Source organism: Cuculus canorus, chromosome 6 (assembly GCF_017976375.1).
Source record: "Cuculus canorus isolate bCucCan1 chromosome 6, bCucCan1.pri, whole genome shotgun sequence".
Taxonomy (NCBI): domain Eukaryota; kingdom Metazoa; phylum Chordata; class Aves; order Cuculiformes; family Cuculidae; genus Cuculus; species Cuculus canorus.
This window is the reverse complement of record NC_071406.1, coordinates 23802552-23818686: the sequence shown is the minus strand read 5'-3', so window position 1 is coordinate 23818686 and position 16135 is coordinate 23802552. Positions and strand designations below refer to the sequence as shown.

The 16135-nt window shown below is 37.0% G+C and overlaps 1 protein-coding gene across 1 annotated transcript in view; it reads left to right on the top strand.

Annotated features, from left to right (window-relative positions):
- CHN1 (chimerin 1) overlaps positions 1–16135 on the top strand; it is a 100831-nt gene that overhangs the window by 23801 nt on the left and 60895 nt on the right. The window contains exons 3-5 of the mRNA XM_054069760.1: positions 2058–2113; positions 9577–9608; positions 10533–10646. Coding sequence (XP_053925735.1) covers positions 2058–2113; positions 9577–9608; positions 10533–10646 — 202 coding nt within the window. The remainder of the gene's footprint in view (positions 1–2057; positions 2114–9576; positions 9609–10532; positions 10647–16135) is intronic.

The window sequence follows — 16135 nt, the reverse complement described above, 5'->3', positions numbered from 1 at the left end:
TGAGACTGCCGAGACCTTGAGCTCTTTGTGAATCTGGTGGCAAAGTGTGTCTGTGCCTGTTGAATCATCATTTATTATGCCAGTAGCTTGTCATTTGCCAAGTCAGCCACTTAATGGTCAGAATTTGCACACAGAATGATTTGAACAAGCTTTTTTCCTTGCAGCAGAGGGCTAAAAGATAAAACTGAGACACTTAGCTCCATGGTATTAAAACGTCATTAGTTATGATTACAATACATTTTTACACTTGCTACTGAGATCTGTATATTTTGCTCCTGTTTGTAAGCGTGAACACTGAATCACAGGTCTGTGAACCCTTCCAGTGGTTCAGAACTAAGCACATGGATTTTGATTATTTTTCTGTCTCATGATGGATGAAGAGGAATGTCTTGTTTGACTTTGCTGGCAATAATTAGAGCAAGGAAACTGGTGTTGAATTGCATACCTCAATTAAAGGAGGAGGAATAGGCATCCTGGTTTGTAACTTAACTAGTCTACTTGTTATACTTCTGAATGGAAGAGGAGAATGATACTACCTTTGGAGAAGAATTTCCTTCAAGAAAATATTTTCAGCCTGGCTTGAAGTAAGGTGGGAAACAAATCTCATTTTTCAGGGAATTTCTGCGTAACATGCCGATTGTGACTCTCTAGTGCTCTTCTGTGGAATTTGGAGAAAACGATAATCATTTTATGATTTTTCTTCTTTTTTATTTTTCCTTTGAACCTGACTGTACAGTTCTCAGAATTAGACATAGACAAGACTAGTGCCATCAAATATTACTTTTACAATGGAAGCTAGGAAATCTGTGTGCTGGGAAATAAATGGCAATGCTATTCCTGAAATTAAAATTGCTGGTTTATATACTAGTGTGCTGGGATTCATGACTTTCAGAAATCATTTTTGCAATACCAGTACAGAACAGGAAGGATTGATTTTTAGTAACATCGGGGAAAAAAATTATTTTTTTCGTTTGGAACAAAGGAAGCGTTTTTTTCTTATGTTTGTCTTATGATTACCTTATCATCAGACATCTTGCCATCTCCTTCATTCTCATGTAACTTAGCACATAAATACCGCATCTGTCAGTGGAAAGGATTTGTGATCAAATGAGAAGTGTAACAAAGCCAAGTCTTGATGGGTAAATCACTGTATGGTCTTATTACCTGAACAAGGTGACAGCCCATGCTATTAGACCCTGTTGTTAGTACTAATGATCGAAAGATAATTTAATTTTAAAAGATTACAATTCCAAATGTCCATTTTATCAGTTCTAGAGTACTATTCAAGTACTTAATGTTGACAGCCTCATTTTTCTAGGTGACTTGACAACCTAAACTCTTTTGGGGATAGAAGGTGACAGTCACTCCTTTGGTATTATATAAGTCCACCCATCAGCATCATTAAATTTACAAGTGGCTCCTAAGATTTATTCTGGCTTGATGGGACTTATTTAAAAAAAAGAAAGGGAGGCGAGGGAGAGTGAAGATACTAGTAATTGTGTGTCCTAATTCGGGCCCTAACTGTTTTCCCCTGCTACTAAACTCCTACTGTCTTTAGATCTGCAAATGCAGAGGCCATTTTTCTCTTTTTTCAGAAAGGTCGTCACTCAGTAGTGGCAAAAACAGAGGGTTTGACTCTGTGAAGTTCTGAATGGTTCTTGTAAAGTCTTGACGTATTTCAGATGACTCAATAGCTCAGCTCCATCTGCTTACTGAAGAAAGTCTGACAGCAGCCTGATTTGATGTATAGCAAAAATTGGTTTGTATTTATCATGATTCGTTTTCTGATCTGCTTTATGGAAACTTGACTGATCTTAACCCAGAGACTCCCTAGTACTCAATGGATTAATTGTAAAGATGATCAATAATTGCAATTTGTCTAGCAACATTCCTTTTTCTGACTACTTGTAAGTAATTTTGAGACCTTGATGTATGTATCCCCACAATAAATTTTGCAGAAAGTTTTCTTTTTGTTTAAACAGCAAATTTAATGTTAAAATGCCTAATTTGTACAATGATTCTATATTAATCAGAATTTAACTTCTGCCTTCTCTCAGTGTATCAGTTGCAACAGGAAGCTCCCCATCCTAGAAGGATAACCTGCACATGTGAGGTGGGTATTATAAAGGTTCCATTTCATAGAGTCCAGTAATTCCAAGTTTGTACTAAATGGTCCAACCCAAACAATGGTTCCTTGAGAGACTTGGTACACTGATCAGAGTAAAGTACCCTTGGGGACACTGGTACCTGGCAATCCATTTAGTTGGAAAATTGAATTAAAAAACATTTTGAATATGATATGTGTACCTGAGAATCTTTTACTGGTTTTTAATTCTTAGATAAGTGGAAACATTAATTTGCTCTTCCTTTTTGTGTCAGAAATTCACAGAAGCAAGAGCAGAGCTGTGCAGGGAAACTACACACCTGCACACGCATCACTGCTGGTTGTGTCTAGTAAATTGACAGAGGGAAGGCTGAAACCTCCCCTCATACTATTATTTGAGTTGTAGTATTTAAGACTCGTTAATACTAGTAGCTATGCTGTACAGAGCCCCAGCTTTTAAGGATCCAAACACTAACAACAAGGTCCTGCTGACACACCGTGATACAGAAGCACCTGCTCTTGGGGTGAGTTTTAAAGGCAGACCCAAAACTGGTAGTGTGCCCTGAGCTGCCGTCCAGCAGAGCAGCACCTCTCAAGAGCCGTGGCGCTGGAGGGTTTAACTGACACCAAACATCCGTGCCAGCAAGATTTTATTCATAACTGTGTCTCTCCTGCAGTTTCAGTTAGGAACATGGGAAACATTAATTTCAATATCAAAAGTGCTGAAATGTTAGACTTGACTTGTTACGCAGTATTACAAAAGACAGCTCTTGCTGAATGACCACAGAAAGTTATTATATTGCTGCAATAAAGCTTAAGCATTTTTATCATGTGCCAAGAGAAAGGAAATTAATCTTTGAAATATGTTAGTCACTTCAATGTAGTATTAGATACAGAGGGACATAACGCTGTCAGAAACATGAATAGCTTACACTGTAGATCACAAAGAGGATTATTTTACAGAATTAAACAGGCAATTTGCTGTTGTCTTTTCAAATGCCCAGTTGTGATTCTGTGAAGTAATCTGTCAATTTTAAGTTAAAAAATTGAGGGTTTAACAGAAGTGAAATTGCATTTAGTGGAAGCACTCTTATTTTCTTTTGTTCATTTGATAGATTTGATTTTTTTTAAAAAAATTAGCTATAGTTAATGGTACTTAAGTAAGACATAGCTATAGGAGAGAACAATATATGAATTTTACACGAAGCATGGTAGCAAAAAGTCTTGTTTGAACAGGTATTTCTGCTGTTAATGAAGGCCAAAGTAGGAGTATTCTCATTAAGGTGGTTGTGCAAATATTCTATATACATCAAATAAGGTGGAATGGAGATTTGAAGGAGAGCTCTATAAAGAAAAAGATTGGAGATGTGAAAAAATTGGAAATTTTCAACTTTTTTTATTCCTGTTGCAACATTTTTAGGAAGGTTCTTTCTATTTTGTGTTCCCTATGGCAGGGTTTTTCATTACATTAATATACAAAATATCTGAAGCCTTGTCAGAGCTGAGTTCCGTAATTCAAGTTTGTGATTGTACAGAGAGTGTACAGAAAATGCTGTCCTGTACAGGATGGAGTATTTCACTCCCTGCCTCCAATGGATTGTGTTTATTATTGTTAAGTGCTGTTGAATAGTTGCTTTTTGCTTCCTCTCAGATGTGTTTCACTGATGGAAGAAGCACTAGTACATTTACAGGTATATGTACATATGCCTATGATAAAACAATGTATGAGGGATTTTTGGTAGCCTCCTGACAATGTTTGTTGAGGTGCTGAGAGTCACTGCAGTCTTATTTGCTGAGTTTTATCTCAGAGCCCTGCTATGGTTTACTCATTTAATGACAGATCCTTATAGTGTATGCTTTGAACGTTGCCTAGCTCTCATGATGAGCGGCAATTCTTCAGTTTCCAGTTTCTTCAATGAGATGCTTTGAGAGCCTCAGATGTGAATGCTTTCATTCTTACAGAATTAGAACCTTAGTTTTTCCATGTACATTTTAGTTTCTTTGAAAAACAACAACAGCCAAACACCCACCCACCTCCCTAGCAGAAGAGTAAGGAGGGGGAAAGGAACAGCACAGTTAAGGAAATCTTGCTGAAGATAACATGATGATTGTAGTGGCTTTGCATGTGAACTGCACAATGCGTAAGTATCCTGTAGTCAGGGAGAAACTGTAAACTGATCAAAGGGTCAATAAGATCTTTTGGCGTTATATCCCATGCTAGTCGGACTGCGGAGAAGCGCTTTGGGGTGTTTTTGCCGTAAGGGATAAGAAGTCACAAGCAAATTTTATACTAAGTTCTCTTTCATAGTATTTCTTAGAATGCTATTAGCCTACCCAATCGAATGAACAGAGAAATAAATGTGTATACAGTATCTGAAAATGAAAAATGTCTCCTGCCTCTGGAGTGCTAGAAATCCTTCAGCTGTTGATCAGATCTAGGTTGTCTTCTTTTTAGAATCAAACAAGAGACCTACTCTCACAAGCCAAATATAAAAGCATCTGTGTAAAGCTCATTCAAATAGGAATCACACTGACCACTATAATTTTCTCTTCCTTATTATCACTTAATTTTAATATTGTAAATGATAAAATTTTATTAGCTATTGCATGGATGGAAAACTGAAATGTTAGACCCATTTAGGTAGGAAAATTTCATGGACTAATCATCCAAGCTCTTTGGAGAGTATCTGAACACACTGCATCCCTACCTAGAGAGGTCCTCGTGGTCTTATTCTATGAACAAGTAGTCTGTTAGAGTCAACGGGAGGTTGGCAAAAATACCACAAGCAATCAAAGCACTCTGCTAAGTCCTGTCATCACTGAAGAAAGAAAAGCAACACATTAGTGTCTATAATATCATATTTCTATTAATATATTTCAAAACAGGATTTTAATATATGAGAAGCTTCAAGTGTAAAACTTGTCCTATGCCAGAGGGAACAAAAATAAAAGGAGAGAGACATTCTGTATTTTAAAATAGTTTCATCCCAGATCCTGAACTGCAGACTAAACTTGTGTCTGCAGCATGAACAGTGTTCTAGGAACTGAGAAATAAAATCTGCAGTTTTTAGAAACTAGTGAGGGTTGAAAATAAAATAAAGCTATGAAAGGATCAGTCAGTTGCAGGTATTTAACTGCACAACAGAACATATTAAATACACATTTTCTGATTAAAAAATCCATTTACCAGAAAAAGCTCTTTGAAGCTTGTTATTTCCTAGTAAAGGTAAAATTGAAAGGATATATTATTAGTGTGCATTTTCCTACTCTTGCATTAATTCATTATAATGCAGATAAGTGGTTTTCATTATAGACACTGAAAAAATTATTCAGCAAGCAGTAACGTGTTTAACCTTTCTCTCTGGCCTCAGCCTGTCCCACTAGTGTTGAGCTTTGCAATCTGCTCTTTCTCAGCTGGGTTTCTATTAGCAGCCATGTGCAAGTCAGTTGGGAGCAGAATCTTTTCCTAAGTGGTTGAATTATTCAGCTGTATAAACAAATTCATAACTATTAGGAAGAAAATTTTGGTCCAGAGAACATCAAAGAGGTCAGTGGGAGGGAACATGTGATTTGATAAGGTATTAGCACATAGATTGTTCCTCTTGCCTTATTGTATTCCACTTGTTGACATAAGCAACAGCAGTGATTGGGGAAAAAAGTACTTGTTGAAGAATAATTGGAAATCACACCATAAAAAAAACTTCCTTTTACTTAAGGTGCAAAGGCATGTGTTTTACAAGTGAGAGTTATATTCAACAGAATGACCTACTTAACATGAAATGCTTCTCAAGTACAGAGAATTTGAGTTTCTGCTGTGTTACGCCAGTTTCCTATCAGAGCAGTGCAGATCAGTGGAGTTACACTGAGGTAAAAAGAACATTGCATTCATTTGAGATTCTTTATTGTGAAGGTACAGCACAGCCAAGGCTTTTAACACTATATGATATTCATTTGTAAAGTTGATGATTCCATAATATTTTAAGGATGTTTGACTTCTTCATGAGGCTTGCATCCAAATTGTAATGTTGTTTGTCCAATTAATATTGTATTACCTCCCTGGAATTTGTATTTATCTTTTATATAAGCGTATGCACGTGTAGGCATATTTAGGGCATCCTTCACTGCTTTTTGAAGGCACTTCACAATGCATTTTGAATAACTGTGTATGAAAAAATACCAAGCAGACAAATTACGGAGATAATTAAAATTGTAGGCCTTTTCCATCCTATTACAAGACTTCATCCTGATTCAGTGCTAGTAGTTAACAAGCCTGTTAAACCACGTCTTTATGTAGTCTTGTGAAAATGGCCTCTGTGGGTAGGCAAGAAACATAGTGTACACTGGGCATATATAATCCACGTCCTTGTTAGAGCTGTTCTCAAAGATGGCTTTTCCTGTGTGATATTCAGCCAGAGTGACTCTTAACTTTCACGGTAACTGAGCTCTTTTCTGAAGGAATGGGTACTGTAAGGTACTTGCCAAATCTGTTCCATTTATCTCTTTGTAACTTGGTTTCATCGGTGTCACTCCCCAGTTTGAGAAAACTGGAAATGAGGCAATGATGGATATCCCACTGACTTTTGTGCTTCTTGAAGGTATCATAGTGATACCTGAATCTTTCTTGTGGCCTTTGCACCAGTGCTATACAAATGAGCACACTGAGAACAAATATCTCGCAATTTATTTCTTCTTTTGTTTGAAAAACTGTGCCAAGCATGAGCTAAACAAACCACAACAGGAAATTTTTCACATAAATAAAAAGTCCTGAGAAGTCAAAAGACTTGACATTCAGCTGATCTTTGCTGGATGCAGAGAAAAGTAGCTAAGGCTGCCTTTACTCACGCTTAACTATACTTTAGTCCAAAACCACTGCCAAATCAGAAAGAAACTGCTGAGGATAATGACACTATTTTCAGCTAACAGCTTTAGTTAAAATGACTGGTTTCCTGCTACTGCTTTGATTTTATGAAAAAAATGTATTTCCTTTCTTGAATGGGTTTTAATTCTGGTCCAGATGGATCTTTTGGGTTTGTGTCCTTCACTCAAGGTGGACTCGGTGTGAAAGTTAGGCTTATGAAACTTCTGAACTGAACTGTTTTGGCTTTCAGTGCTCTCACGCAACTGGAGAATATGTGGATGCCTGCAACGGTAATTTGTAGAAATAAAATCTGGCAGGAAATTTAAGCCCAGACAGACACAAAAGACCGAGAAATACTCATATCACTTCTGGTTCTGGTGCAACCAAGAATACCTGACATAAGAACAAAATTATACACTGCCTTTTGTGCTGAGGTTGCTATGAGTAAAGTTGATGTAAAGGTACTTGGAGGAAGCATTAAAGAAAGCTGGAGAACAGTGCTTGCTGTTTTAGATGGTAAATTTGGCTTACAGGGAATCTATGTTTCACAAATTTCACGTGAACTGCACTAATAAGTGTGTATGTAGCTCAGCTAATTCTGACTGAACTCAGCCCCTGCTGATTTCTGATGGAGTTCCCTTGGAGTCTAAATGTTTTCATTCATTCCAGATGCCAAAACCACCTAATATTATCATAATTTTTTAAATTAATGAAAAAAAAAAGCCCAAACAAAATACCAAAATCCAAGCAAAAAACCTGTCAACAGGGTCCAGTTGCACCGAGTCTTACACAGGCAAACAGCGTTACAGCATTTATACTGAAGTTTTTATGAGTTGATAAAACTGATCAGTAGAGAATCAGTGTTAACAGAAGTGGTTATTTTCCTCTTTAAATCATCTTCTGCCAAGGTGAAATGCAAACCCAGCTACAATTGTCTGGATGTCCGGCGGAGCTTTTCTCGGATGCTTTGCTCCAGTCATCTGCCAGTTCACATTTTCAAAGGTTTGCACACAGACTATAAAATTATAATTTGTCTTAGGATTTGCAAGTACTCTGAAGATGCCTTGTCACATTACTAATCCATTTCTGAAATGGAATACTTTTGCCTGTATAAATTTTCCAGTTCTGTCATATAAATTCACTGTATTCGCTGAGATAAATATAAAATATCAATAGACAGACAATAGGATTCTTTTTTTAACAATTGCCTCAGACTTGTGTCTTGTTTTGATGCTTTTAATTGGGAATTGTTGCCAATTTCTTCAACAGCAATAAAATGTTTTCACTTTTTCTCTATTCATGTTGCTCTCTTCCTCTTGAAGAAATAGCCTACATTTAACAAAAATTATTTAAGACTTCTTTTCTTTTTTGCAACAATCCAGTCTCTTCAGGCCCCCAGTTATCACATCTGTCAACTATTCACTATTATGTAGGAAAAGGTAATCGTTTAGAACATTATAAATCTTTCCAGTGATGGAATGTTTTTTCAAAAGTGGTGAACCGTCAGAATAACTTCTTATTTTCGGGGAATGTGGAAGAGTTTTTATTAGACTGTATACCAGGATGTATTGTTGTTGTCTTGTTGTTTTGAACATCTGGAACCTTTATTTATACTCCACTGAGGTAACTGGAGAGAAGTGATGATTTTAATAGGCTTTTTTCTGAAAAGAGGGAAAAAAGAAACTGAAGTGGCAGTTTACTGTATTTTGTGTTTTATTGTAGCTGGCTCATTTTATGCTCCTGTAGTTTAGCTTGTGTAACTGTTGAATTTTACTCCCCCAAGAGTTTCCTCCTTTAAATTTAGCAAGGAGAGGTAATCTGGTGGTTAGATTACTGAGCTGACTTCTGGGAGATCTGAAGTTCCTCATGTGTCTATAAACTTCCTGTACAATTGCAGATATGTTACTTTATTTGAATTGCTTAGCAGGGAAATTGTGTTCTGACGCGCTTTCATGTTGTGTACCTTTACACTGTGTGGTCTCTAGAGCAGGGACGCGCTTGTGTTACACGACATAACGCATGCGTACCTGTGGTTGAGGTCTTTTAGATGATACTACAGATCCTATAGTTTAATGAAGTCAAGAAGTGCAAGGCTAGGGCACTTACTAATGATCTTTTAATCTAGCACTTTGCCTTCACTCTGAGGGAATATGATAGCGGCTTAATCTCTCACAGCAGTGGCACCAACAGCTCCATGATGGAAGATAACTAGAAAATTTGAGTTTTATAGAAATTTCACTGTTACAGTGCACTTAACAATATATTACACTTACACCCATTAAACGAATCTTTTGTTTCCCCTTTCTGACAGTTTGTACAAGCAATACTTAATGCCATCAGTTTGTATTAGCAGAGCTCCAAGGATGATTTGATCCAAGCAGCTCATTCTTTCTCAGTCCATTTTAAGCCATTCAGAAGTGCAACGTGTTTCCCAAAGGTCTATGTTTGGTTTCCCTATATTTCACCCACAAGGAAAATCCTGGAGTAGTAGATTATTTTTGTCTGTATTTTCACATTATATCCCTTTCTATTTTTAGTACTGTGTTACAGACAGTATGCTTACTGTATGGGTTTACTTGTTATGAAACATTACAATTTCTGTTGTTTCTTCTAGGTAGAGAACAGACCCAAATATTATGGAAGAGAGTAAGTAACATACATCTCTGGAAGTAGTTTATCCAGACACGGTGGTTGATAAAAGTTACAATAACGGTTGCAAGCATCTGCTGTGGGCCCTTTGTTTCTTCTGAGTGTTTTACAGCAGTGTGTCTTGCTCGCCATCAAATTATTACTGTCACCACTTTTGTCTGCCTAAAATTACAGCTGCATTTTCTGATGGATATGGATATGGATATGGATATGGATATGGATATGGATATGGATATGGATATGGATATCACTGGGTGCTACCTTAAGTGTGAGAAAAACATGTTTCTCTACTTCTAGAGCGTTGTTTCTTTCTGACTCCAGTTTCATGTGGCTTTTGCTAAAGATGTTTGTGTTCAGGGAAAAAAAAAAGATTTGGATCACAAATGCGAGATAAGCGTACAGTAGATATGTGTCTTCTGTTTCAGACCACTGAAGTAAAGATGGTTAGATTTCGTGTAGGGAAACAAAGCAGATCTTATTTATGCTTATCTTCAGAAAAGATGTGTAGTATTGCTAGTTTGTTACACCACTAATTACTGAGATTATATGCAATCCCTAAGATTTTAGCAAATTGTCATAATATCCCTGCTGCAAAACTTTGGATTACATGCTACTGGCACAAAACATGAGAAGCCAGCAGGAGAAGATGGGTTTATTTCTATATATTAAATTGATAAATTCAGACTTAAAAAGCAATATACTTGTTTCGTAGATACTGTTTCATAGAAGCCTTTCTAAACTATTTAAGGTGACTTCAAAAGCAGGCAGAAAGGAATGTTAATTTAAGCTGTAGATTCATGCAAATCAGACATTTTTGTGTTTGTTTTTTTTTTTAATTACCATGGTTGTGTTTCTTAAAAGAAGAGGAAAAGGGATTTAGAAGTGAAAAAGTGTGTGTTTCAAAAAGTCTTTGTTCCTTAGATTCCATGGGATGATCTCAAGGGAGGAAACTGACCAATTATTAAGTGTTGCAGAGGGGAGCTATCTCATTCGTGAAAGCCAACGGCAACCTGGAACCTACACTTTGGCATTAAGGTTGGTAATTAATATTTCATTTTTAAATTTATAAAATATTCAAGAGATTGTACTGTGTTGTCGACCGTAGTGCTTAAACTTCCTTGCAATTGTTTGAATTTTTTTAAAGAATCAAGCATTTAATGAACCGGTACTTTTTTACCGTAGTTATAGATCTGGTATTTAACCACTTTAACCTTCCCGAACCCTTTTTGAAGTGCAACCATTCCTTATTGTTTGCACCACCAGGATTTTGGCAAGTGTGGTTTTGTTGGTAGTGCTTTTGTTTTGCTCTTCTCCTCCTATGTTACAGATATGACCCAATGTAGGTATTGGTAAAGTGGGCAGTCAAGAAATGAAAGACATCTTATGAGTTAGTCTATTGTGTGGGTTGATGACAAGCTAGCGAGCTGTTGCAGAAGAGCAATGAATTCTCTCTAGTCCCTCTGTCGGATGGCCAACAACCAGGAGGTGGTTTTGTCCAAATACCTGTCAGCTAACAATGTTTGCATATCTCTTTCCTCACTCTGCAAAATTGTGGCAAGCGGATTGGATATCCACTGTCTCTTGATGTAAATACTTGGATCCCTCTGTATTCTGTGTATCTACTCAATCTGTGTCTCACTGCGTATGTTTGTTGCCGGACTTCTCTGTCTTTGATAAGTCTGTCAATTGTGATAAGGACCAATTGGAAACTACCTATGGAGTGTGATTGCATCGTAAGATCACAGTTCATTGAGACCTAAATGTCTTGTAGGATCAGCTGCCGTTGAGACTGAGACCGCTCCTTGAGTACATCATGGAACAATTTGAATGGTACATTTGATTCTACCAGCTATTGTGGCTGATGTCTAAAATCTCGATGGTATCTTCATACTTCACCATCGGTGAAGTTTGTTAGAATTTAGATCCAGTTGTAGAATAATACAATCATAGAATCATAGAATCATAGAATCATAGAATCATAGAATAGTTTGGGTTGGAAGGGACCTTAAAGATCATCTAGTTCCAACCCCCCCTGCCATGGGCAGGGACATCCATCCTAGCAGGTCAGGCTGCCAAAGGCTCCATCCAGCCTGGCCTTGAACACCTCCAGGGATGGGGCATCTGTAACTTCCTTGGGCAACCTGTAGTTTTGTTTTGTCTAATATTTTGGTTTGGTTTTACTAAGTTAAGTGAAGGCACTGCATCCTCTGCATCCTTGGAATTCAAAAAGAAAGATATCCTAGTGTTTGTTGTTTGATTTATTTGTTTTATATTACAGTTTATTTAATCAGCTTCAACATCAGGTATATGCTGTGTTGGTAAAGTTTCTAACATCGTTAAATTTCAAGTTAGAAAAAAACACTAAAAATCACTTTTGGCTGCTAAGCAAGTGAGAGATAAAGATAGGAGTCAGAGTCCTTACTGTGACTGCCCAAACATTATATTTGTGAATTCATCATTCTCTATGCTGCAAATCTGATAGAGATTAATGAAACTAGCTCAGCTTTGTAGAGTAAGTATTTATCTTCTTCTGGAATTATTAAAAAAGGTCACCTCACAGAGGGTTATATTATAGGGGGAAAACAACCACATTCTCTCTTGTTTTGTCTCTGTCCTCATTGCTTATTCCTTTCTATACTGTACTTATGGTGGCTATCTTCCAGTGATACTCAGATTGTCTTTGCTCTTCACTGAAGATTTCCATTTGTTAAACAACTTAATCTTGCTAGAAGATAAATAATAAACTGTTAACACCACAAATCATAACTCCTTTGTAGGCAGACAGAACTCACAGTTATAAAAACTTTTTTTCATGAATTCTGGAACAGATTGGCCAATCACACTAAGCTACAGCCTTCAGCTACAGCCAAAATGCACAGAATGCAAATGCAGCTGATGCACGAAGGTTCTTCTATGGACTGTTCTAACCTGGCTCTTCTGCATCTCCCTTCTTTCCAATTTATTCTAAGGGATGTCTTAAGTTGTCATGAAATAGGCAAATGTGGGAAGAAATCTGGGTAGCTGATTGCAAAGAATTTCTCCCCAGTTACTTATCTCCGTTATTGCATTAGCTTTGACTATGAACGCATTGGATCATATCAAAAGTCCAGTTCATAGTCCAGTCCAGTGTCCACTCTTTGGTAGCTATTAATAGCAGACATTGAAAGAAAAGTGTAAGAACAAGATGAACATGTAGTGGTAGTTCTCTGATGTGCTCTCCCAGCCTCTGAACATTTGCAGTTCAGGGGCTGTTATCAGAATTGTTATCTTTGCTATTTTTCAGGCTTTAGATGGAGAGATTTTTTTTTTGTCTAGTGGCTTTCTGAGCACATTTTTGAACCCTCATAGACTTTGCTGTTTGTAGCTGAAGCATGAGTTCTGTGCTTTCATTGGTTTTATGTGAAGCAGCATGCCTTTTCCTGAAGAGTCCATCTCACAGTTTTATTCGATGCTCCCTCGTTTTTGTATTATGAGAAACAGTGAACAATTATCTTCATTACCTTTTCCATTCCACTTGTGTCCCTCTCCGTGTTCTCTTTACAGGTAGGTAAGTCCTAAGCTGTACATTCAGGTTTTGTGGTGAAGCTGTTCCATACGACTTATCATCTCCATGCCTTTCTCTTAACTCTGTGTGATCTTTTGGAGATGAGGGGACCAAGACTGCATATACTGTTCAGGATGAAAAGAGCCATGGTGTTTTCTTTCTTTGTTCTCTGAACCTTTCTAAAGGAATTTATGACCACTGTGGAGCATTAGGTTCTGATGCTTTTGCAGAATTAGCTTTAGTAAATCTAAAGATCTTGTTCCTTTGCTGCAATAGCTACAGACATAGCCTAACACCGATTAAATGACCAAATATAGGACAGGACAAATAATAACCTTTGCGGTTTTAACCAAGGCAGTCAGATATTCATAGTGCAATAGTACAGAACAGTTAACTGAGTTCAAAGTGAAGATTTTGAATATTTCTTCTTATTATGGTAGAAAAAGTGATTCTTACCCAAAAAGCCTTTTCAGTTATTAAGGTTATTGGTGAGTTACTGCAAGAACTGCTTTTCACATACATAAGCAGGTGAATTCTGATCACCTTCTCATGGGCTATTTTTGTCTGCTTTTGTCCATTACCGCGCAATTAATTTGCATTATGACTTTTTTTTAAGATAGACTACATCTTCAATCTAACTTTGAAAAAAAAGAGATTTTGTTTTCAGAAGACATTTTTCTCAGAGTTTTTAACAGATGTAGAAGTATGTTTCTAGGGGAAAAAAATGATGATTTAAATGTTAGCTTAAATGTGTCAGTTTCGTTACATATTCAGAGCTGTCCTTCAAATAAAAGTGATGTTCAGAGCCTGAGGAGGCCTGTGAAATTGTATAATTTCAGACACTAGATAAAAGAGAATGAAGCATAAACACAAATGAGAGCAGCAAATCAGCACCCTACTATATTTAATGTCTGTACTTAATCATGGATGTGGTTTCTTGTAGCTTTTTTTTATTAAAAAAAAAGAGCACAGCAGAATTCACCAATGTTTACCAATTAATTGATCAGAGAGTGCCACTGAAATTTTTTTTTAAAAAATCGGTAACAAGAAAAATTATTGTAGGTGTATATGTGTGTCCATATATATCAGCAAGTCTCTGTGAAAATAAAAATAGATAAAATACATGGTAATGGTAATTAGATGTTCCAAATGAATCAAAAGAACTGAAAATTCCTAATTAGCTCCTGGAGCTATTAGATCTGCTTTTAAATTTGGCTAGAGAGTAGTACAGTGCTTAATGCTACGACCTACAGCAAATGACAGTAACAATAAGACATGATTCGCAGTGCAGCCTTTTGTGGCTGAGAGCTTGTTTAATAATTAGGATGAGGCTAAAGAGGAAATGGGTAGAGATTGTACTAGTGGTAGGCGTTGAAGTGTGATGGTACTGCATGTTCTTTTGAGCAGATATCTGCTGTAGCACGTTTAGTTGGTTACCATGGTTTCCCTTCCTGCAAATTCTATTGTTGTGGTACTGAAAATGAATCAAAATAAGGTTCTGCAGCATGATTTAAAAAAAAAAAAAAAGGTAATAATGTTAGCTGTGATCATGAGTCATGTTTTCTTTATGTTTGGGAGTTAGGGCACATTCAAGATTATGTGGCACCCGGAGAAAATACCTGGGGCAAAATAAATGTCAAAAATTAGTAATCCTTAGTTTAGTCAATCAGCTGCATGCATTATGCAAGTAATTGATACATATGCATTCTCTCCCTAGATTATAAAACTGTGTTAAGAAACTAGGCACTGATATTTTAAAAGGAGACATAATTGGCAGGCTATTGGAGTATAACTGCAAATGAACCTTTTTAATTTCAGAGGACAATTGCTTTTGTAGCCAAAGACTGTTCATTTTCAGTGGGGTCTTTTGGGACATGTGTAGTGCTCTTCCAGAACACACATTGATTGCCCTGGGATTACTTACACATGTAAAGCTCAACATCTGCAAAAGGCTTCTTGATTTCAGAGGTTAAATCTTTGCATCTGCATTCTGATGGAAAATCTAGTTGTACACGCTGGGAGATGGGAGAGGAATTGGGGAAAGTGGAGTTATTAGAAATAAGATCCTATGTGTTAACAGCTGAATTATGGTTTATTTTATTATAACTGTAGCAAAACTTGGTCGTGCTTCATCTTGAATCCACAGCTGACCTGTAAGTAATCAAAGGGAGCCCAGCAAAACAGTAGCTGACTGCATCTCTTCACTTTTGCCTTGGCAACAGTGTTGTGGCATCATGTTAGTTGGCAGGAAGAAATGATAAAGAACATTTTTAAAGACTGATTGTTTCGTATCTTTCTGTCTGTGCAGCTCTATACCAGGCACTGATTGGCAGTAGCAATAACTAAGTTGAGTTCCTAGAAATCTTTCTAAAATATTTACACAATATTCCTTGGTCACCAGCTCAGAAGCCAGGGAAACACACCACCTTTAAAGCTTAGCTGGGTTAAATAGAATTGGTCCAAAATGTGATCAAACATACCTGTGGGATAAATATGTTTTAGCCTGACCCATTTTGATCAGTTTTCTTTTTTCTGCATGAGATGGGAAAAGAGTGCTCCTTCCTCTGTGGCCAGCAGAAGATCTCAGGGAGGGGCTGTTCCTTCTCCCCCAGGCTTAGCCTGTCACACTTCCATAGGTGCAGAATTCAGGCGAATTTCAAAAATTGGCCACTCGGGTATCTGCGGTTTATTTTAGGTAAAACAAACAGTTCATTCTTAAAGCTGATTTAATAGGCCAATACAACAGGTATACCAGAAATATACTGGGCTTTTTTTTTTTTTCCCTTTTGTGAAGAGCCAAATATTTCTTGTATGAAAGCTGAAATTCTGCTGTCATTGTGTTGCCTGGGTGCATCACATGAGCTAGTGCTAGTCCCAGGGGAAAGTGTGTTGATGATTTTGGAGCCCTCATTTCTGCTCTAAAGGAAAACAATTGGACCTCTATTTAAGTGATCTCCCATGTAAAAGAAGTTTATTTTCC